We start from the raw sequence: 26,092 nt of genomic DNA on the forward strand, positions 1-26,092 counted from the left end.
CCGGATATGACTAAACTTATTCAGGTTCATTTGAGATCATTCTAATTTAGTGAGACCGTGAGACCAAATCTAAAAATAATTTTAAAATGCAAAATAAATGGAAAAATCCAAAAATTCTTTTTTTAAATATTATTTTCGGAACTTGAATTAACTAAAAAAAATTAAAAAAAAATCCGTTTTTTTTTTAAAAATACGTGAAATATTCTAATAGAATATTACACTGACATATTCTAAAAAATAATTTTAAAATGCAGAATAAATGGAAAAATCTAAAAATTCTTTTTTTAAATATTATTTTCGAAACTTGAATTAACTAAAAAAAATAAAAACAAATAAAAATAAATTCCATTTTTTTTAAAAAAATACGTGAAATATTCTAATACAATATTACACCGTACATATTCTAAAAAATAATTTTAAAATGCAAAATAAATGGAAAAATCCAAAAATTCTTTTTTAAAATATTATTTTCGGAACTTGAATTAACTAAAAAAATTAAAAAATGCGTCTCACGGTCTCACAAAATTAGGCCGTCTCACATGAACCTAACCATATATATATATATATATATATATATATATATATATATATATATATATATATATATATATATATATATATATATATATATATATATATATATATATATATGGTTAGGTTATTTTGTTTATACTATCTATTGTGTGCATGTATGACTGATTCTAGACCTATCATTTTAGTTATTTTAAGAAAGTAATTAATGCATATTACATGTTGAAGATATAATAGGTATTAATTACATCTTCAGCATTAAATAAGCATTAATTACTTTCTTAAAATAACTAAAATGATTGGTCCAGAATCAATCATACAGGCACACAATAGATAGTGAAAACATTTGAACCTAACTTTCTCTCTTTCTCTCTCTCTCTCTCTCTATATATATATATATATATATATATATATATATATATATATATATATATATATATATATATATAGGGTAAAGTGAATATACCTAACAACCTTATATAAGCTTAGGTACTTAACTCCATAATACTACATCGGTTTGTATCATATTTACATTGTAATTGCCTAAGGTTCTTAAACTTCAACCCCATAACTTGATTACTTCCAAAAGCTTTGGACTTTCACAAATATCTTTCTTTTACATCATGTATTTCTATCGAATATCACCTGATGGGCTTCATATCCTACCGCTACAAATGAAAGGATGTAGGAGAAATATAATGATGAATTTCCAAATGTTTTTGAAGTAAATCAAGTTTAGGGATGAAGTTTAAGAACCTTGGATGATTGCAATGAAAATTTAATGCAAAATGACATAGTTTGATGAGGTTAGGTACTTAAGCTTATATAAGGTTGTTAGATATATTCACTTTACCCATATATATATATATATATATATATATATATATATATATATATATATATATACTAATAAAAGAGTAGTTTTTTGTCATGTGTCATCATATTAGACCTCTTAATTAATGTGTTGCCACTTGTCAATATATTAGTTCTCCATTTTAAATTTTTTAGACCTCCTCATTAATCTGATGCTATTTGTCAATGTATTTATTCTCTATTTTAAAATTTAAATTTTAAGTTTTATATTAATGTTTTCATTAATTCACAAATAAAAAATGTTTAATATATATTAAAAATGAATTTTACATATTTATTTCAATCAACGATTATAATTTCGCATAACTAAAAAAATATCTCTTAAATTAATAATTTATTTTAAATAATTGATTAATAATTTTGAATTTTTACTATAAAAGTTTAATTAATTTTATAACCGTGGTTCCCACGGGTTATAAACTAGTATATATATAGAGAGAGAGAGAGAAAGAAAGAGTTAATTTAGTAAGTTATAATATTATAACATCAATGTAGATTAGTTATGCATGAAACGGAAACGTAATCATTTTTACAAGTTATATCGTATCAAACTCAATAACATATTCATTTTAACTAGTTCTATCAAAACCAAAAACTTATTTTAACGACTTGTACTCTATGCAATTAAAGTTGTATCGGTCCAAACGGGTCCAAGAACCGGAAAACCCGGACCCGGACACGGACACGACTCATCCGGTCCGGTCCACGGTCCACAATATTCTCTAAAACCGGTCTGGTCCAAGAGCCGGTCTGATTCGGTCCAAATGCTCACCCCTACCATTTTTTATAATGGATCCTTATCCAATGGATAAGGGTGTATAATTTTATTGTGTATCATTTGAATCCAATCCATTAATTTAAATATCCTAAGGTTAGAAATTAGGTTTTATGGTTCTATATGTTTGTGTATGTTATATATATATATATATATATATATATATATATATATATATATATATATATATATATATATATATATATATATATATATATATATATATACTAGCTTATAACTTGTGGGTACCACGATTACAAAGATAATTAAATTTTCGTACTAAAACTCAAAATTATTAATTAATTGTTTTAAATAAATTATTAATTAAGAGCTATTTTTAGTTATATAAAATAATAGTCATTGATTCAAATAAATACGTGAAATTATATCACCTTATAATTTATATTAATTTTATTTTATTTTTATTTTAATGTTATTAATGTGATTTAATTAAAGTGAGAAACTTAAAATTTGAAATTTGAAATGAAGAATCGGTAGGTTGATAAGTAGAATGACATTAATGAGAACGCCTAATACGGTGACAAAATGACAAAAAAGTTATTTTTTTTATTAGTATAGGGAGATATGTGTGTATGTGTGTGTGTGTGTATATATATATATATATATATATATATATATATATATAGTTAGGATTAAATATAAATTGCAATTGTAGTGTGAATGTATTATCATTTTTAGTCCATTAGATTAAAAGAATGAGTGGTTATGATGAATAATGGCATGATTGTAATTAATTGTAAAAAATTTAATTATTTTCCATTTTAAAAAAAAAAACCAATAAGGGTAAATTGGACTTTTTGTTTAAAACAAAATTAGGAAATTTACGATATTAATGCATACATAACCAAAATTTAATGGAAAATGTCAAACCAAAATTTAAAAATTACAAATCAACATTTTTGAAATTTAGTTTTACAGGTCGACTTCTTGGATGCCACTTTAAACTTTTGCCAGATATAAAATTGAATAACCATTCTTAGCATTCTCGTTCTTAAAGAATGAGACACGAATTACAAGTTTATAACCAAAATTCTTCAAAAATAATATTAACATTATTAAAAAAAAAATACATTTTTGAAGAATAAGAAATTAATTACAAGTGTTCTTGAAGAACATTTGAACATTCTTGAAAGAATTAAAGAAATTCTTAAAGAATAAGACATGAAAATTAAACTGTTCATTTTTAATTTTATATGTATTTTACCGTATTCATAATGTATCGGGTGTCTGAGTTTATGATATTAGTGTTACATGAGATAATGATTTTTCTAAAATATCTTATATGTATTTTACCGTATTCATAATGTATTGGGTATGACAGGTAGAAAGAGATAAGACAAATGAGATAATAGCTAGGGACTATAAGAGTAGAGATACCAGTGAGAGACCATAAGAGTAAAGAGATAATTGTGAGAAACCATAACAGAGATAGATTAGTGGTGAGAGACAATAACAGAGATAGAGTAAGCCCCATGCCCAATAGAGATCAGTGATCAAGAAGAGTATTGATGGCAACCACAGACTATTCTAGGCAGTCTAGTGGAACACTAACAAACTTGCAATTTGTAGGTGTTAATGAAATCACACAAATCGAGAGTATAGATTGTGGATTCATTTAAGTACTCTATTTTTCCTTGCTTACCTTACCAACACGTAACCCTTAGGGTCGAACCCTTGAGAGAGAGATAGAGGGGGAGAGAGAGAGAGAGAGAGAGAGAGAGCGTAATGGGAATGAGTAATCGGGTTAACTGTTTTGTGAGAATTATATAAAGAGAAATTATATTATTGTGAGTTAAAACCCTTATGTACTCACAAGGTTTCCTTACCTAACTCACGCAGTTTATTGTATCACAGGTAATTATATATGATGATACAGATATCTACTGAGAGATTCAAAAGCGATATAGACTATTTGTATAAAGAGATGTTGTAAGTCTTCATTTATGATTATGTTCCTTGTATCGACAATGACATCCTGAGTATTATAAATAAAATACATTTCTTGGAAATGTGTATGTGTATGAGCAAACAATGAGTCTCAACCAAACCTATGACTGAAGCCCTATCAAGATCTATGCTTATCGTTCCATATATGAATATGGTATCATGCACTCCAACAACAGGGCGAGTGAGGAGTTGTCAATTCCTAATAGCGCTATCCACAATGACCATTGGCTCAAAGAGTTAATGGTTAGAGAAAAGGGAAGGGCCTTAATACGATAAGTTCTCATGTTTCGTGTTGCATAGACATACATAGAGAGATATAGCAATAAAATAGCAATCATGTTTGATACAAATCAATTTAAATACAACATTCAAATAATAGTTTTTCGGGACATGCTTTTCCACCCCAAAACATAAAAACCGAAAATAGGAGAGTGCGTGAATACTCACAATGCATTGAGATGATGCAAATGGTGCCTTGAACTACGCTCCACTCGTACCACTATCGTTTTCCTACAATACAGATATCTACTGAGAGATTCAAAAGCGATATAGACTATTTGTATAAATAGATGTTGTAAGTCTTCATTTATGATTATGTTCCTTGTATCGACAATGACATCCTGAGTATTATAAATAAAATACATGTCTTGGAAATGTGTTAATAATATTATTATCATAATTTTAGGACAAATTTCGCAAAGTAAATCTTTTTAAAAGGATACTCTTATTTAATAAGCATAAGCAAATCGGTATTTTTTAGCCGTAAAAATGGGGAGGTCAAAAAAAATTCATTAATAAAAACGAATTCAGTTCTGCTACGACTAACCTAATCATGCAATTAATCCAAACTTAGTTATTCAAAATGTGTTCTATCTAAGTTGGTACTGAGAACAACTAATAAGCTCTAGTACATTCTTTTTTACCTAGTTAATTAACCAAAACAAATAACCCTAACTTTTTACTAATTAAATTGAACAAGCTCTCAATTAAAATAAATAAAAAAAACAACATTAAGATCTGTGTAAAATTTCTAGCAATATTCAATACTATTTACAAGTTTGGAAGCATAAAAATATGAATTTTTTGTTTACATCAGAATTAAATCCTAACACGGAACCAATCTGATAGTTATTACTTATTATCAGTTGATTAAAACAGTTACAGATTCCATTCATTGATTAACTAGAATGATTAATTCTAAATTAGGTGATCAAGCTAAAAGGAATCAAAATCAAATATTCATTAAGATCAAAACTGGAATTACTAGATAGAATCACAAATCAAAAACCAGATCTAATGATTAATTATATAAAAAGTATTGATCTATGCAGAACTGAAATCTAAGGTTTAGCCAGACATGGCTAAAATCTGATCAAAACTAATGAAAGGTAACATTAAACTATTGAATCTTACTAAACTGAATGTTTAAGATGATCTGGAGCCTTCAAATCTTCAAAAAAAGTGATGAAAAAGTGCAGAAAACCACATTCAGAAGTCGTTTTCGTCGTCCAGGAACGTCTAGAGCTTAAACTAATTAGAAAATGAGCCTTTATATACGAGCCAACAACTTCCGGGGCAAGAAAAAGAAAAATGTGATCACTTTTTTGGAAATGTGGTCGAATTTTTGGAAATGCGATCACATTTTTGGCAAAAATCCCAGAAACCCCATTTAATGAAGTACATTGCTATTTTGAACACTTTTAAGACATCGAATGAGAAATGTAATCACATTTGGGGAATCCACGATCCCATTTTTTATCCAAATTCCTCATATTGAATTTTTGGTCCAGCAAATCCTTGAAGCACAAATGCGATTGTATTTTTTTAAGAAGCACGATCGAATTTTTTATAAAACGCATGTTTCGGACGCGAACTCTTCAATGTCAACAAATCCAACCAAGGTTCCAGCTTTTTCAGGTGTTTTAGCTTCATTAAGCTTCGAATATGCATCCAAGTTGTTCCCAAATCACTACTCCACCCGAAATATCTAAAAACAATATAAAAACATGATCAGTACGAGAATTCTAACAATAAACATGAGCAGTAAAAGAATTCTAACAATAAACATGAGTTAAACATTATTTAAACTAATGCACATGCAAATACATAAAATATGATGCAAAATGCTAATAAAAACTACCTTAAAATATGCATAAAATAACATGTGTCAATATTTTTCTCACATGTTTAATTTAGTTATATAACGAAAATTGTTATTAAATGTTTAAGAAAAGCAGTATCGTTAAAACTTTTTTCTCCACGTCAACTATCAACTTTACATAACTCGATCCATTGACATTATGTAATTAATAACTTTTTATATTGGAATATGTGATAGTAAAAAGAAATTGAAACTTTATATGTATCCAGTAAAAACTTTTTTGAATGTTTCAATAAGTGTTTGTAGAAGCAAAGTTTGGTGTTTTAATGCATTTCTTTGGCTTTGTCCATAAGCATCTGGATGGTCTACGATCAATGCTATTCGTACAGCCTATGCCTGATTTCGCAACTTCAAACCTTTCCCGCTGTAACTACGCCTTATTGGCTTCTTTTCAGGCTTGAACAAGCAAGTGCGCAAGCAGCCTTAGCTTTCGTGCATAAGTAAAAATAGTATGTTCAATGTCAAATTTGAACAGAATCATTTTTCTTATTTGGGCTGGGCTTTTAAATGTTATAGCCCAAACTTGCGTCGTGTAATATATTTTAGGGATAACCAAAAAAAACATATTGTTATGTAATATATGAATAAATAATTAAAATTATTTATTTATCTCAGTATCTCACTGTTCCAAAAAAGAGTTTATCAAAATGGCGATCGGGTAAATAAAAAATTCAAATTTGGATCGTATATGATGTCTATTTTTTTGTTATATACTACATAACACCTATGTCGTAATTCGTAATCTATTTGTTATGTTTATTAAGATTTCGACCATATTCTTGATATTTTTGGATAGATATTTTTTGTCCGGAATCCAAGACGTATTTTTCTATCAGAAAAAAATAATATATATATATATATATATATATATATATATATATATATATATATATATATATAATGTTAGTTCAAAACAGAACTATTTACAACTTACAAATATAAATGCACATTTCTGATGATCAATTATGTAATTATCCATGCATTTAACCAAATCTTTATGTTCAAAATTACTTAAATATATACAACTTTATTAACTTGGATTATTCTGATATATACATATATCATCTTTTACATCTCTGAAAATGTTTTAAAACCAAACTAAGTTTTTATTAGAAATTTAATTAACGGGTTTTAGTTTAAAGAGGAAAACTAATTTTTTGGTAATTAATAATTAACATATTATATTCATAAAATAGTTATGCAAAAAAGACATCGTCACATTGATGAAGTTGAGAGTACCAACTACCAAAAAGACAGCAACTCGTTACTTGATATATCTTTCTTTGTCTTACCTTCTAAGCCAAATAACCAGTAAATCCTTTCCTTGAATCCAAAGGATGAAAAAGATTCGGTGAAACAGCAAAGTGTTATTACCAAATAAAGAAGAAAAGATTAGATTTTTCACATTAAATGAGAAGAAAGAAGTAAACAAAGAGGTTTGGATGGTATTATATGAATTACCATTTTAACCTCTCGTTGAAAATAAATGTACATGAAAAGAACCCACTAACTAACAGAACCTAAAAAAGTAGTGCAAATCCAGCCCAATTAGAAGCGGCATCTGCACAAAGAATCGTAAATTTGTGGTTTTCATCTACTACCAACTTTTGTTAATTTTTGTCATCATATGCTCTTTCTACTTACTCTGCAGAAGCTAAAACTGAATGCTGCTGATGTATTTTGTTAGCCAATTAGTAATGAATCTGTTTTGTTTCTAAACCTGTAATTGAAATCGAAGGTCCTCTTACTTTGATTCGCTTCGGACAACTCTCTAACACCCTTTTCTCATCTCTCCGCTTACCCACACTCACATTTTCTTCATGTCCCGTTTTCTTGTACTTGATGGAGATCACACTCAATCTTTCAGGCTCTGCCTTCTTCAACCGCTTTAACCCCTGTAAATAAAATTTAAAAGTATGTGAGCAAAAAAATCATAATCAATACTTTTTTTTTTATCAACACAAAACGAATGTTATTCTACCTGATGTTCTGATTTTGAAGATGCAAAATTCATTGGTCTGTGTTTGGGTTTTAGAGATGAACGGCGTTTGAATCTATATATCTCCGAGTCAGAATCGTTGCTGTCACTGTAATGACACGTATCCGCTTGTAAACTTTCTATTGGGGGTTGAGGAACAAAATCCACCTTGCAATATGGAATGTATGAATCGCCTTCAGTTATTGGATACAAGTTAGATAGAAAAACTTTGTCACTTGCGTTTTTAAATTGAACTTCAGCTTCGTTTACAATATCTTTATCCTCTTCCAACATTCTTGAAACTTTCTCCATTTCCAACACTTGGTCCCTTACAGAGAGTGTAAAGTTTGTTCCACAAGCCAACTCAAGCGGCTTAAACTCTGAACCAAACAAGTTGATATAACCAAATAAGTTAATTTCATTGATTATGTATAAATGATGTTGTAAATTAAATTTCAATAATTACCATGGCGAAGGCAGACGGGGTGTAAATAGCAGCTGCAGTTGATATACGCAGCGTAACAGTCACGTTTACAAACACTGCAAAGGATGGTTCCATGAGAATGTTGTGAAATTCCCATACAGTCCCTGGATTTGGTTAGACACCAACGCGCACGATGTTGGAAGCGTATTAGATTCACAAACGAGGCCTTAACACTAAGTTGAGATGCTAAATCTTCATGGCTTATAGCTGCTGCTGATGATGATGATGATGAAATAAGCATGGCTTCTTTGCATAAAAGTTCTTCATGAGGAAGGAGAGGTGTACGATTAAGAAGCGCGTAACGACGGCTTGCTATCGACCCCAACTGGAACCAATCACCAATTGCAAAATTCACAGCCTCACCACAATTAAAACCTAAACCAATATATTATTATTAGTATTAACTAATAAGAAAAGTCTTGGGATTTTGTGAAAGGAAAGAAGGAAGAGTGATATTTTACCATGACTAAATCCTGCGTGATATGCACGGGGGAAGGTGATGACGTATTCACCGGGCTTTTGAACAGCTTTGTAAACTGGAACACCATGTTGTGACAAAATATTAGGAGGAAACAAGGTTGTTTTTTCTAAAAGAACATCAAAAGCACCATCTTCTCCTTCACTTGATAAAATGTCATGAGTGTACACCTTTTCACGAACAATTTTTTCAAAGTCAACTGCTGCGTGACCGGGTACACCGTACCATGTTTTTGCAGCTCCACAATGATGGTAATTAATGCTGTAAAAGAAAAAACAAAATTAATAACCATAAACTTGTAAGATAAAAATTATAAACAAAATAGTTACCTGTATAAGTAATGATCTTCTACGTGCCAAGCAAACATACTGAATAGCATCCCTATGTACAGCATTGGTTCAGTAACCCCCTGTACATCATAAAAATTTTGCTTAGAACAAAAAATAAAAGGCAATTGATTAAAATAATAATCAAATTTAGTGTATCTGAATACCGGAATTGTTGTTTCTAGAAGACGCAAGATGGATCTGGACAATCGAGCAACTTTCTGAAATCAGAAAAGAGAGTGATGATGAAAATGGAACGTGTAGAAATATTAAAAAATGAAAAAAATAGTGAATAGAATAGAATAGAATACCTTCAAATTCCATTTGCTGTTTCCGAGTTGATCAGAGGGAGAAGATGAAAAGGCACTTCCATCAACATCACATGCATACTCAACACTTTCGGTTTTTCCAGAAGCTATTTCTTGCCAAAATTCTTTTTCTAAATATGTAGTTGGAAGACACCCAGCACTGTAATATCTACGTGTAAAAACCTTGTTCGCCATTTTCTCAAAATCACGGAATGTATAGTTTCTGATGAATAAAAAAGATACTCAAAACCTGATAGTATAATAATAAAAGAAAAAAGTAAAATCCAAATATATACAAAGAAACACACCTTCCACTCAAGAAAAATGTGACTTTATCATCAGTATTCCACTCAGCAAGACGAAGAGGCTGCACCCTTGTAGTAAACCTAAAACCAGCTTTCTCTTTCATTAAAACCATGCCAGCTGGAACAGAGGCACTCAAAGGGGAAACAATCTTGCATATACCTGACAAATGTTGTTGTGATAAGATTTCATGGAAATGGATTTACACACCTTTCATGTTGAGAAACTTATAATGACAGTTAATTACCATATTTTGAAGCTTCAGGGGCAATTTTTTGGAGAAAAGCCAAAGGGTCCTCGAACTCTTCTTTACTTGGGAAATATACTGGACATTCTGGCATGCTATCAGTCCAATCAAGATCAGTTGTGTCAAACTTATCAATCTTTTGCTTTGACATGGTGTCTCTCTCATTCAGACCACTACCAGATTTTGCATTTACATTTGGATTTCTGAATGATCTCACACCACAGGATGCAGGATCTCTTAAAGCATCTCCACTGCTTCTAGACATCAGATTAGTCACATATGCAGTTTCATTATTTAATGTGCCTGTTTGCATCTGTTGAAGCCTCTTCTGCTTCAAAAATTCCAACTTGGCTTCTCTGGAGAAACAAACCCTCCCTTCCCCCTGAAAAAGATTACAATGTTAATTCACAGGTTACCTATAATCCATGACTATCAAGCAATTAGATTGAATTGAATATCTCCTGCAGTATAATAACTTGTCAGTGAAGGCTGAAAATAGTGAAACTAATTACATATATGGAAAAACAACAATAAATTGTTCTGCAAACTCGACCAAACTTTAAAACCCACCAAAAGAAATAGTTATTGAGAGGCGTGCATCCAATGTTCTAATGTATCCACGTTCTAGAGGCACTTTATTACAACTTCAATATAGAATCGGCCTATATGTACTATGTTCTTCCATATGATTCCCCTATAAATGTCCATAGATGTTCATTAAAAGAAGAAAAAAGGAAAGTCTACATCGCTCTTTCAATTTGTTTCCATAAAACTTGAGTGTTTAGTAAAGATATTGAAGAATCTCTTAATATAGTTCAACAAGAACAAAGAAATTCAACCAACTAAATGTCAAGCAACCAGTCCCAACAAATTCTTAACGGAAAATCATACAAGACGAAAAGAAAGTGAACAGTATCACCCAAGAGAGGAAACGATCAAGGAAATAAAGAGAGAAATTTATAGAACCTTGATATAACAACAGATATTATAATCATCCATGAATATTACAGTTTTTAAAATTAAACTTCCAAATTACAGAGGTAAAAGACCAAGTCCTAATTGAAATAACTTTTTTTCAATTCCGTTAACTTCAAGAACAGATAGCTATCAACAAATATTTTGAGGAAATCTGGATACCAAAATAAATATATATATATATATATATATATATATATATATTCACAAAAAATTAAGATAATGCTAGACATTTATAGGAGACTCGATGTTCTCCTAAAAAATAAAAACAAAAAAAAGAGCTAGACAATTTTTTCAATATATTCAGACAAAAAAAAATAATGACGTGATTTACCATCTCATTCCAAAGTTTATCGCCGAAACCCTCCGTCTTCTCTTAGTTCACCAAACCATACAATCGAGATAGAAGAAGAGGGAAAGAAACATAACAAACGCAGCAACAACAAATCTCAACCCTAGATCACGATCTCAGTCGTTTTCTCCGGTACATTCCCTCAAAACAGCCACCGGACGAAGAGATCGGAAGAATTAACCGGTTAAACTTCTTAACCGCAGAGAACCGCACAATGATAGCAGAGAATAGTTCGTCTCCGTTTCTGTAAGCCCACTAATTGAAGACGACTCCTCCGGAAAGAACTCCGGAAGTCGATACGGACAATAAAGCGGCTCACCGGTGACAACTGACAACCGAGCGGTTTCCGGCCGTCTTAGAGAGAGAAAGATTATGAGAGAGATGAACAGTCGATGAAATCCAGAAGGAGAGTTATGGCTTTAGAAAACCGAAAAAGAAGGGAGGAAATATAATTTATATTTGGTTAGTTCAGAATTTATTTTTGCATTTTTAATTAAAAAATAAAAGAAAGAAGAAAAGGCAAAATGGGTGTGAACCATGAAGGAAAGTGGTGGTTAGGTTTGTTCAACCAAATGCATCCTTTGCCGCCTCAAAACGTGTCGTTTTACTGCTCAATTAAACTTTCCCAAACTACCCTTCACATAAAGGGTTTTTTTTTTTTTTTTTAATCATGGTGTATTTAATTACAAGTAAATAAAATGGAGTCAAGTATAACAAGAATACTGTATTTATTAGATAAATCCAAAAATAAAACGATGCAGTAAGATATGATTAATTAAATGTTATGATGCAATTAACTTTTTTTTCATATATAACTATGTCCGTTCACATCTATGCTAATAAATTCATATATTAAATTACTCGTTGTAAATCATTAATTGGTTGCTGCATGGAATTAGGTTCTAGTCATACAAATTATTCTTATTTTAAATATCACGTTTATAAATAACAGCTGGATACCCGAACGAGATTAGGTTAAAATCATAGAAACGATGGTTGCAATCGAAATTCATGTTAATATTTAGAAAGTCATTGAAACCAAAATATTTTTGGTCTAGTGGTATTAACTATTAAGATGTAAAAATGTTCATTCTCCTAAGGGTTGAACATTGAAGTCTTCTGCTAGAAAAAATTAATCGTTTACAAGTAGGATTTAGTGGCATGTATTAGTTGTTCAGAAATAAATAAGTTATTGAAATTATAACAATCTTTTCTTGATATCCTATAAAAACTAACTATGACTTTTTTTGTGAACATAAAGCTAGTTTATTTCAATTTAATGTCGGAGATACAATAACAATAGCTTATCATAAAGCTAATATTTTAATAATATAGATTAAATTGTGGGTCATTGCCCACTCGTTGTTAAGCGAATTCAATTAGCAAAAATTGTGGTTATTTTTGAAAGAATGTGATGTATAAGCTTCTAAAATGATATTTTTAGTGAATATAATACTATATTTAAGACATTTTTATTAATAACAAAATGCAATCAAATTCTTGATATAAATCAAGTATCTACTGAGTTTAAATTCTAAATGAAGAAAATACTATATGTTGTTGCATGTATACATTAAGTGTTCATACTTGAGTTTTAACATGATTTTATTAAAGTTTTTCCTTTTAAAGTTTATTTAATAAAACAAATTATAGTATCTAATTGTGTTATAGTAATAGATTTTTTTTTTTAACGGCAATACAATATATTCTTAAACTACTCCTAAATCTATTTATTTTTCAGACGAGACTTGAACTCTCAACCTCAATGAGTGAGACAACACCTAATACCGTTATTCAAAGAAAACTAATGTCATAAAAACATTTAAGTTTTCAAAAAATATTTTGTTTTACCCTTTTGTTTCTTTTGAGTTCACTAAAGCCGGAACTTTGCGTAATTTTTTTCATTTTTATCATTTTAGCAGGTTACCAACAAGTCACATACACGTGGTTTGAAAACTTAAGGGTAAAACCAAATATTTTTTGAGAAGGTAAGGGTCCTAATGACATAAGTCCAAAAATATATAAAATATTTTTATACGTATTTAAACGTATAAAAACTACATATATATATATATATATATATATATATATATATATATATATATATATATATATATGAGTAGGATCAAATGAGAACACCTAAAAGGTTGAGAACGCGAGAACACATCTGACCCATTTAAATAATTAAATCTAAGGCTATTATCAAACGAACAATTTATGTAAAATTCTAAAAGTTATAGGTATTAAAGTGTAACTTTAAATGGTGATAAGGGTATTATAGTGATTAGACCTATACCACCGTTAGTTAATTCCTATAATTCCTCAATCACTCACCTATTTCCTTCCATTTACCGTCTCTCTCTTTATCTCTCTGTAAACCTAGGTACACCTCCACCGTCTCCATCTGTTCATTGCCATCATCGCATCCCTACGCCACAAATTTTGCACAACCCTACATCATTGATCTACCACCATCGCTAGCATCGGGTTTAACCATCAACCTCCATCATCATCTTCGATTCAAGATGAGAAACCCATCAATGTTCAAGATATCTTCATCTCTTAGCATACCTCCACCGCACCTTCGATTTTCGTAGCCCTAATCGGACCTGCAAGTAGATTTCTAATTGGCCTCCTGTAATTCGATCTCAATCGGACCTCCAATCGATTCATGGAAAACCAAGAGGGAGGTGAGTACCTGGTTCAGATCGCAATCGGATATTCGTCTTGAAACATACAAGAAGATGAAATCATTCCACTATTCTCTTTCAAACTAGCTATTGTTTCTAGATTTGGGACTCAGATTCATCATTGCTGAAGACAGGTGAAATCTTTCCTTCTTTTGTTCGCTTATTTCATTTCAATTGTAGCATCAATTGTTGGTCGTTTGGTTTAGTTTGATGGTTGGAGTGGTTTAACCAATTAAACTTGCCTTTGGATGATTCATGGATGAATTTGGACATCCTGTACTTCTGAAAGACAATTAAATAAAGGTTGTATTAACCTTTTGTTCACTTATTTTATTGTCAAATAATCTAAAGTTCTTAAGTTATAATCTCACACCCACATTATTGTTTCCAGAACTCAGATTCATCATTTCCGAATATGAAATCATTCCACCTTTCTCTTAAGATTGCAATCAGACATCCATCTTAAACGACACAGGAAAATGAAATTGTTCTTCCTTTAATGGGAATACATTTCAAGTTGCTCTGAGACTGAGGCTTCCTTTAATTTCAAAATATGGTGAGGTTTATAAGGAAGAAAGATAAATGTTTTTCTGAAGATGTGAAGGGATTGTTTGATGAAAGGTTTCAAATTTAGATTTATGAAGGTTTTTGCATTTTCTGTTAAATAAGGGTATTGTACTTGTTTATGATAGAATGTGTATTTATTTATGAATAGCAATGTATTTATTTATGAATAACAATGTATTCATGTGTGAATGGTTGTACGTATTTATGAATTTTAGTGTATTCATGTGAATGAGTGTATTTATTTATGATTAGAGGTATGCATTTTATGATAGAATGTGTATTAATTTATGAATAGCAGTGTATTCATCTCCCTATCCTAATAAATAAATAGGTTTAATATCCTATTGATAAGTGGCATTATATTATAAATTCTCATTAAAGTTATATGTCTCTTATCATGCCTCTTGTCAACATATTAATTATCCATTTTAAATTTTAAAATTTAAATTTCCCACTATAATTACATTAAATTTTAAATTTCAAATTTTTTCACTTTAGTTATATTGAATTAATAACATTAGATTAAAAAATAAAATAAAATTAATACAGATTATAATATGATATAACTTCACATATTTATTTAAATAAAATATTATAACTTTATATAACTAAAAAAAATATATGTTAAGTAATAATTTTTTTAAAATAATTCATTAATAATTTTGATTTTTAATATAAAAGTTTAACTAATTTTATAACTGTGGTTCTCACGTGTTATAAACTAGTTTGTGAATAGAAGTGTATCCTTCCTAATAAATAAAGAACTTTTTGTCATATGTCACACTCTCATTGATTTGGTCACATGTCATTTTGTGGTTATTTTCAATTAATTTTTTTTACACATGTCATTTTGTGGTTTTTTTCATTTTATTAATTTTCACATAATATTTAAATGTAATAAATACAATAAATATAATAATAAATGCATATCAATTTTATTAATTGACTTCCTTCTAATTTTAAAATTTCTAAATTAAAGTTTCATTAGTTTCCTTTATTTATTTATCTAAATTATTTGTTTAATTTAAAAGAAAAACAAACAATTTAATTTTACTAATTCAATATTTTTTCTATTTTTTTTTATAAATTCAAACTTCTCAAATGTTTAAAATTTTATATGTTTTTCTGTAAAATGAACTCATGTAATACATGGGTGTTACACCTAGTTAGTGTATAAATGATCGTATTTATTTATGAATAGTAGTGTATTCATTTCAATTGATGAAAAAGGCATTGAATTATTTGTAATTTGATATGTATTCATTTGTGATTGGAGTAGTATTTGGTTTTTTGAAGAAACATTCCATTTGCTTATACAAGTGTATTGATTTGAAATTGGATTTCTATTCATTTTTTTGAAAAACAAAAACGTGAAATAGGAGAATAAAATGATTTTTTTAAGTTTCTTTTTAAGATTTTAAATAAACTTGACTAAAAACGTTTTTTATATTCCATTAATAAAAAAAATTGAATATTTCTTTGTTTTTTGGTAACTGATCCTAAATTTAAGGGAATTTGATTTAATTTTAATTTAATTAAAATATACATTTACTAATATGCCCTTATATATTGATTGGTCAGAACTGTTCTCGCGTTCTCAACCTTTTAGGTGTTCTCATTTGATCATCTTTCTATATATATATATATATATATATATATATATATATATATATATATATATATATATATATATGGCTTACGGAATATGTGGTTGTCATGTACTAAAGTTTATATAAGTTTACATCAAAAATAATTATACTACATGAATTTATCATCCATGGTACCTTATCACACAAGATATTAACTCAATTCATCATAATCACCATTTTCACTTTTAGGGTTTATAATCCCCTTTTCCCTCTAATTTAAGGATTAGCCATGAGTTAACATATAATAAAGCTCATATTCATGATACCTACTTTCCTATCTATGTTTATTCATAAAAAAAAAAATCATAGAAAATCATTCACTGTAGCTAGGGTTTATGAACCTCAACATAATTTATACCCTTTATTAATAAAATTTAATAAGGAGATACCTTAAACTTAATCCAAGAGGTAATAAATAACACTTGAGAGTTCTCCTTAATATCCTCTTATTTCTCATTAAAAAAATAAGGAAATAGAAGGCTTACACTTAATATAATAGGTAAGAAGCAACACCTGAGAGTTCTCCCTCATCTCCACTTGCTTATCCTTTAAAAATTTGGCCTTATGCTTCTATTTTCTCAACTTATGTCTTTTGGAACAAGTGGAAATAAAAGTGAGGGGTTAATTTACCCTCGGCGGTTTTATCTAATTTTCACTTAATCGACATTTTCACATCGCAACTTACACTTACATGTGTCGTGTTCACTGGCGCGTCGTGCCTCTTTGTTAACTCGCCACGACTTCCCATTATATGTGTGTAACACCCATTTTCCAAGATAGTTCGATTGAGGGTTTAGAAGGATCGCAAGAAAGGTTATGGGGTAAAACCGTGTGCCACAACATGGTGGTTAGAGCACCACGACATGGCATTCCAAATGCATGAATGCGTATCGAGGATGGTTGTCACAACTTGACAAGGGGAAGGTCACGACGTGACAGCAGCTGCAGCCCAAACCCATGATCTTTCAGGGTTTCTTTCATATTTATGCCCCTAAATTCAAGGTTTAGGGTATCCTCTTCAACATAAGCATCATTGGTGCATAGATCCAGCTTGTAAGTCTCATCATCATCTTCTAACACTTACTCTAAGCCATTGTGAGTGTTCAAGTTCCAAGCTTTATGTTCTATGCTTCCAAATCTAGGCTTTTTTTTGAATTTTCTCCATGCTTGGGAGAGTTTAAGTGGTTAGATTCCATAAATTTTGCAACTTTATGGATCATTGAGGTACCTTTGAGGTTTGAGATTCGGTTAGGTTTTGACTCATGTATGAGATTTTTGACCTCATTTCCACCATTGTTATGAATTGGCTTGGGGAAAGACATGCATTGGACATGCATGAATATAAAGCAACAATTTTTATAACTCTTTGGGTGTAAGGAAGCCTTTTGGAGGAGATGAGTGTGTGGATTAATGGATTAAAGGCTTAACCCATTAAGTTGTTCGGAATCAGTTCCTACGACGTGACGATATGTCTGTCACGATGTGACGTAGGAGGATCTCGCGACTATTTTGTCTAGTTGTTCCCATAACGTAGCCAATAGTCTTCTACGTCGTGGTGAGGGTTGACTGTTGACTTTTGACTAGTTTGACTTTTAGTTAGTTTGCTAGTTTCGGAAGGTAGACTAAGGGTTTACCTTATGTGTTTCGGTAGGTGACGTATAGTACCTATTTCTTGGTTGTGTGAGCTGTTTAGCTATTGACTACGTTGCAAGGTGAGTCTTCTCCCTATACTATGTAGGATGCTAGTTGTCTTTATGATACTTTCATGGAATACCAGGATGTGGTCCATGACATATATATGAAAGAACAATATTTTCCCCTGACAATTGTATAAAAGACCATGAGTTAGCCCCTGATAATTGTATGTAAGACCAAAATATGGCCCCCATCATTTATATGTGGGATGCTAGTTGTCTTTGTGATACGTGCATAAAAGATCAGGATCTGGCCTCTGGTACTTATATGTAAGACCAGGATGTCGCCTCTGGCATTGACAAGGAAAGACCGTGATTTGTCCCATGGCAGGAAGTGATTGTAGGGCTATGATTTGACATATAACATTCACTATCTTATGCATGATATATGGTATTTTGGGGAACCCACTAGGATCTATGCTTTTTATGTTTAAAATGTTTTTCAGGTACTTCTAGTTCCAAAGGGAAGGGTCCGACTTAATCACACTGCATCCCCTGGAGATTTATTTTGCATTGATTGTTTATGATTTTACTCTGATGTTTTAAGAATACTTATACCCTGATTGTCTTTTGGAACAAATGAATAGATGGTTTTGATCTATTTAAAATGAAATTTGTACTCGATATTTTTAGGACATTACAATGTAACACTTTTTTCCCATCACTAAAAATTCTAAGCATCCTACTTTCAAAACGTGTCACATCTCACCCCTTTCAAGTTGCGTTTCCTTAAAGTACATTGCCCTCATTATTCATTTATCAACCCTATTAAGAGATGAAGCCAACAAACCAAGTAGCTTAGAACCCAACACCAATGTGGTAAATATAAGTTTACTCTAGGCGCATAACCATGACCATAAAGATGAGGTGAAAGAGAACCTGAAAAATAATGGTCATAAGATCCTAATTTTATGCTGTATAACCCACAACCATTTAAATTGATAAGGATGCCCCTGAACTATAAATTAGGAACGACAACAATGTGATCTTTACAAACGCTCTAGACAAGGCAACTGGCTTTCTTTCGGATTCGATTATAACATATAAAACATAATCCATTGTTGTCACCATGCAAATCTTCTACCATTTCCCTTAAATTTTGGACTGAAAAGTTGACATTTACATATCGCTCCACAACTACGCATCAACAACACCAAACAATTGGAAGTTCTCGAGCATGTCTACTAAATCAAAAAATTATTGTGTTGAAAATGACCATTGTCACTGTGTAATCAGATGAGTTGCTTGATGTTTCTTTATGACAATCGATACATTCATATAAGTTGCAATCATTTAATGCCAATTATATATTACATGCATTTTATTTTATGACAAAAACTTATGGTGGAAGATTAGACATTGATATATTCATAGTCCATAAATTTGGAGACTTTGATTAGATGGTATGATTCATATATAGTATGTGAATTCAAAGACTTTGGTTGGATTGTGCAATTCAATTAACTTTTTACAATTATAAAAACTATTGTTTGTTACATATTCATCATTTTTTTTATCTTCTATTAGGTGTGAGACTCGTATAATACACAAGTTGATTAATATATATATATATATATATATATATATATATATATATATATATATAAATTTGTAATCGGTTCTGATTGGATTCGTTTACAACATAACAAAAATTAAAGAAATAAATTAATAAGATATATATATATATATATATATATATATATATATATATATATATATATATATATATAATATTTATCATATTTCAGTGAGATATATATTCTCCATATATTCGAAAAATAAAATAAGATAAAATTACTTAAAAGCATTAGGTTTCTTCTATATCACATTCTAAATTCACTATTGAGCATAAGTTTTTTAATAAATCAAATAATATAGTAATATAGTAATATGATAGATTTTTATATATAAATCATCCTTGAAAGAATAAATAAGAATATAAGGAAAGAGATGTAGAGACTATATTTACCAAAAACACTCGTTAATTTTGTTCCTAATTTAATGACATTAAAATATGATTGAATTACTCAATTTCGAATTTTAAATTTAGAAAGTGAATTTTAAAATTAATATCTATTTAATACCATATGAAATTTAATAAAATATAAAAAACATAAAATGATATGTGGATATAATTTAATTTAAAATTACCACAAAAGTCATGTGGCAAAATGTATGAAAAGATGATAAGTGACAAAAATTATTTTCATTTATTAGAATAGATTGAAATTGATGTATCCAAGCATAAAAAGTATTGTATTCACTGTGAACATATTTTTGATTCATTTACCATAATATATTTTTCTTAGCTTGTCTTTTGTTTTAATGAATTTAAGAGTTTTGATTAAAACACTAAGTTAATTGTCTATATAGCCTTGTCTTTTGTTCTTAATAAAATATTTTAGATGTTTGAAAAAATTTATACTATATATGTTTTACCGAGAAACTACTAAAATGATGTTTTTTTATTATTAAATCAATAATTATTTATTTATCACTTACTGAGTCTTACTCTAATGTATATTTTGTTGTGACATAAAATTCATTAATGTTATCTCAATATAATGTTTGATTTTAGAGAGGTTCAATATCCTTCTATAAAATACTAGTTTATAACCCGTGAGAACCATGATTATAAAATTAATTTAACTTTCATATTAAAAAATCAAAAATATTAATCAATTGTTTTAAATAAATTATTACTTAAGAGATATTTTTTAGTTATATAAAATTATAATCGTTAATTTAAATAAATAAATGAAGTTATATCATCTTATAATCTGTATCAATTTTATTTTATTTTTTAATCTAACGTTATTAATTTAATATAATTAGAATGATAAAATTTAAAATTTGAAATTTAAAATGTAGAATCAATTATTAATTTAATGTAATTAAAATAGGAATTTTAAAATTTGAAATTTGAAATGGATAATAAATTATTAATTTAATGTAATTAGAATGAGAATTTAAAATTTAGAATGAATAATTAATAGGTTGACAAGTGTCATGATAGGTGATATATAATATTAATGAAAAGTTCTAATAATATGGTACTTGTCAATATAAAAATAATTTTATTCTTTTATTATAATAGGGAGATTTATATTTATATTTTCTTTATTTGATTATAACATATGTCGGTCATTAATGTTATATTTGACTAATTAGTTGAAAGGATAACCAATAGCTGAAAAACTAGTCGTTAACTTATAAGCTAGTTGATAAAAAATAATTTTTGATAAGAGTAGTTGATAATCTAATTTGAAGATATAAAATAACATAAAAAAATTTAAGATAATGAATTTTCTATAATTAGCTACGAGTATATTCAAAATATTTTTAAAAAAGTTCCTAAAAATAAGTCTAAATACTTTTTAAAAAGATAACTTATAGATTACTTTTTATTTATCATGATAACTTAAAAAAAATAAACTAGCTTTAGTGTATCAAACACAATTTAAACGGATAAAAAGATGAAGTAAAAGAATAAAATAAAAAGAAATCATATTCCTAAAATAAGTAACACAATGATCAAATTAAAAGCTAAATTGATTTTTCCATAAATTGAGCGTTTATTAGGGGATACGCTAAAATCTGTGCGTATCTAGAAATGCGCCTATCGTGTAAGTAGAGGCATGTAACAGCTGTACTTTGGGAGTTGGCACTAATCATTAGCTTTCAACAGTCGCAGAAAACGACACATTCTCCTTTTTCCAGGGGTCCATCTGTAAATTCTACGTGTTAAAACTTTACACACCGAGACTGTATCTTCTTCGGCTCGGCTCTTTTGAAGGAGTCAACCATTAAAACGCGGTTTGGACGGTCGAACTCGGGATGTGGCTTCGCTTGGTCCGGGTCAGCCGACTTATACGATCTGAAGACCTAAAATAACTTAATCCAGAAATGATACTTTAATTATCAATTGTACATAAGCATAGCATACTTGTACGTTGCTCTGGTTTTGAAAATTTAGCTGTGGGAAAGGAATTTGTAAATTGTATGCTGATGCTCTAAGGTCAACTGCAAAAAGTAAGACAAAATATTTAGAAGTTTAATATTTATCGGCTGACTTTTCTAATTATTGTATGGGGTATCTTTTCTTTTTAATGATAGTATCCAATATCATTCAGTGAATTAATTTTCAAGTTCATTAGATACATCATACCGACAATTTTTAATACGAAAATGACCCTCAGACGAATTAAACTATCATATAACTAAAAACTAATGCTCTAATTATTGTTAAACGAAAGGATTGAAATAGGATGAATTGATTCTCAAATTATTGGATATCTAAAGGATTGTTTAGTTTACTTTATTTAACCTTATGTTTGAGTATTGTAAATAAGTTTGCATGATAAATCAAAAGAAGGCACAAAATATATCTTTGTCACAAGAACAAGAAGCTAAGAATGAGAATCGTATTAGCAAGTATTCCAAATCATATAAGACCAAAATTGTGGTGAATGTTGTTTGTGATTATAATATTTTTTAACTGTTTAGGGCGTGTTCGGCAAAACTAGCTGGTAGCGGGTAGCTTGTAGCATTTTGTTTAACGCTACATGAAGTAGCATTTGGATTTGGAGCGTTTTGATTAAACTAAACGCTAGAAGCTTGTAGTGTCAAACGAGACTTTTTGTTTTAAACGGAGCGTTTTGTCAAACGCTAGAAGCTAGAAACTCTCAAATGCTCTAAAACGCTAGTGCCAAAAGGATTGGTTTCAATGGCAAATCTAAGATTTAAATTCACATGTATCCAACTTAAATGATATGATAAATTAAACAAATTTCTAGTTGTTATTGGATCGGATTGTAATTAATATCATCTAATGCATGTATAATATTAAATTTAATTTTAATAAACTTCTTATAATCGTTCATGAAAGATCATTATATACGTACGAAAATAATCTATATGTATATTTTGACTAATTTATTTTTAGTGACAATGTTCAAGCCTCATCCACATGTTATATATGTAAAACAGTTCTAGACTTTTTGATTCTTATTATAATTACAACTATAACTAAATAAATTATAATATTCTATCATATAATATTTTATAATTACTGAAAACTTTGAAAACAAAAATTATAACAATAACAATATCCCTCAATTTTTATACGACATTACCGCTATAGGTTCAAAGGTATGGTAAACTTTTTACCAATGGAAAAGGTGTGTCACATAGACACCATGTAAGTATTTGTATTTCTTAACATTTTTTTTGTCTATGATAATAGTGTGTTGATTTTTTACATAAGAAATTTAAAAAAAAAAAAAAAAAAAAAAAAAAAAAATCTTAAGTTTACAAGTGACCAATCAACAACCACAATACAAAAACAAAACTCCAAATTACCACCGATGAAAGTATGCTGGCGGCATAATACCGCAAGTAAAAAAAGAAGTGGGGGGAGCGGAGTGTTACCGCCAACAAAACATTTCAAATCAGATTATCGACGTTAACATTTTTTCGGCACCTTGCAGTCTTAAGTAAACTAAAGAAAAGACTATAGTGTACTACACTACAAAAGCTAAAAGCTACAGTATGCTACACTATAATGTCCCCAAATTAATACCAAAAATTTTCGTTTTCAAATTAACAAAACTATAATCCAAAACATCATCATAAAACCATGACGGAAAAAGTGTATCAAATACATCATAAAACATCAAAGTAATCATAAAATAAGGAATGATGATGTATGCACTGCAATCATCCCGGGCTCTTCCCTATCAAACCCGAAGTACCTGAACATAAACTGAAAACCGTAAGCACAAAGCTTAGTGAGTTCCCCAAAATATCACATACCATACATCATAAGAACATAATGAGCCCCGCTAGGTATACAGATATGTCAGTCATTGGGCCCTGCCCGGTATACATATAATCATAAAACAGATAAACACATAACACATACAATAATCACAAAGATAAATATCATACAAAATGGTCATCGGGTCCCGCCCAGTAAGCATACAAGCACATAACACATACAAGAGTCACGCGGACATCTAACATCCTAACATAACAAACCATGGGCCGACATTGGTGCCTTCGCCCGCTAAACACAATGGGGAAATTCACCTCTAACTGCTGAAATACGCAAATAAATCTCTGCATGTTGGTCCGAAAAATCCTTGCGATATCATTAACAAAATAATATCTAATTATTAATTGGATTTCGACCCAACCAAGAATCTAAGCTACTTAGCCCACGACCAGGGTAAAAGACCATTTTACTTTTTATCTAACTTGGCCCAAAGCCAAGGCCCAACTCAACCATTCAAAAGGCCCAAATCCTAAATGGCAACCTAAAGCCCCATTTTATGTCACAATCTTCCAAATTGGACCCAAAACCCATCATGGGCATAAATCCAAGGAAGCCCATCATACTAACCCTAAGTCCAAAACAAAAGTCTAATGGCCCAAACTTACAAAGTCTAAAACATGGGCCAATACCAAGAACGTCAAGCCCTAATGCCCACTTGCTGAGTACGCAGGGCATACCCAGCTCGTACGCTTAACGTACTCCATCCGAGGCTAGTACTCCCCAAATTGCCAACCCAGTCCATTAAGCACTTAATCGGTTGAGACCTCAAGCCAAACTCTAAGATTTGGTCCTAAAAGATGACTTATCACGTAAAGTTGGCAACTTTACACTCATGCATGGCTTAATGGGACTTAAGGCTCAAGAAGAGCTTAATAAAGGTCTTAATACTTGCATGGACCATTAACATCCATAAAGGTTGCATTTCTATGAACATAGGGCCTAAATGAATCTAAGATCTAGCATCTATTGCTTCTGGAGTAGATCAAAAGCACATATTTAACACAAAAGACTCCAAAATGCACACAAGACTCCATAAAACGGATCTAACACAAAGGATCATCAAGGTGTTAGCTTTTTACCTTAAAAAGCTTGCAAATGAGCACTACATCAATCCTATGGTGTACATGCAAACCCTGAAGCTTTGGATCTAGTTTGTCTAATGAACATGCAATAATCATCCAAAGCTCATAAACCCTAGATCTAGCATATAATAATCGATATTATCATAATAAAAGGGTTTAGATATTACCTTGATTGTTATGTAGTAATAACAATCTCAATTCCTCTTGATCTTGACCTTTGAAAGCTTAGTGCCTCAAATGTTGCACCTCTAATGGAGTCACAAACACCATGAGCAACAAGATAACCTAAGAGAAGGAAGAAGAGCACCAAAAAGCGTCCAAGAACCCTTAGGGATTACTTCACCACGTTTTTGGGGCCTTAGGGGTTCCTTATATAGGTAGGATATTAGGGTTTTCAACCAGGAAACCCTAATCTGACTGCTTAGGCCCTAAGCAACCCATTGACTCCCTCCTTAGAGGCCTTGGACGAATTCTAATGGGTTTCCCCATAGATTTCGTCCACTCCAACTTCTATGGAGTCCATTAGCCCATTTATGCAACTATCTTATAATTACAATATCAGTACCCCAAGTTTAGTTAATCTCTTTTAGCCACAAAATTAATTCTTATTAATTCTTGGCAAATATTAATTAAACAATATGATTTCTCTTTTCATATATTATTCATATAATATATTAATAAATCGTAATTAATCCTTTTTCTCCTTAGTTCATCCTATCAGTTGCTATGGTGAAGGCAACCAAAAGGACCATGCTCACAATCGGGTCAAGTACATACCAAAATAGTTATGGGCTTAGACACCTAATCCAACAGTC

At 30.0% G+C, this 26,092-nt stretch overlaps 1 protein-coding gene across 2 annotated transcripts; it reads right to left on the bottom strand.

The window, feature by feature from the left end:
- Positions 1 to 7,686: 7,686 nt before the first annotated feature.
- On the bottom strand, positions 7,687 to 12,201 carry LOC111884125 (lysine-specific demethylase JMJ13). 2 transcript variants are annotated; one of them, XM_023880449.3, is made up of 11 exons: positions 11,742 to 12,201; positions 11,003 to 11,126; positions 10,433 to 10,814; positions 10,191 to 10,347; positions 9,886 to 10,105; positions 9,742 to 9,795; positions 9,578 to 9,657; positions 9,232 to 9,509; positions 8,753 to 9,145; positions 8,290 to 8,666; positions 7,687 to 8,203 (listed from the first exon to the last, which is right to left on the bottom strand). In XM_023880449.3, exons 3-11 carry the CDS (start codon positions 10,743 to 10,745, stop codon positions 8,000 to 8,002), a joined length of 2,076 nt encoding a protein of 691 aa, XP_023736217.1. In that variant the 5' UTR covers positions 10,746 to 10,814; positions 11,003 to 11,126; positions 11,742 to 12,201; the 3' UTR covers positions 7,687 to 7,999. The 2 variants fall into 2 exon arrangements, with proteins under 2 accessions (XP_023736217.1, XP_023736216.1); XM_023880448.3 differs by lacking the exon at positions 11,003 to 11,126.
- Between the last annotated feature and the right edge of the window lie 13,891 nt (positions 12,202 to 26,092).

The sequence above is a fragment of the Lactuca sativa genome, chromosome 3 (genome assembly GCF_002870075.4).
Source record: "Lactuca sativa cultivar Salinas chromosome 3, Lsat_Salinas_v11, whole genome shotgun sequence".
In the NCBI taxonomy this organism is placed as follows: domain Eukaryota; kingdom Viridiplantae; phylum Streptophyta; class Magnoliopsida; order Asterales; family Asteraceae; genus Lactuca; species Lactuca sativa.

Excerpts from the sequence above, each read along its gene's own strand:
- LOC111884125 (XM_023880448.3), bottom strand. Across the intron at positions 9,658-9,741 it reads TTCTAGAAACAACAATTCCG|GGGGTTACTGAACCAATGCT; the intron begins GTATTCAGATAC and ends TATGATGTACAG. Across the intron at positions 9,510-9,577 it reads GAAGATCATTACTTATACAG|CATTAATTACCATCATTGTG; the intron begins GTAACTATTTTG and ends TTTCTTTTACAG.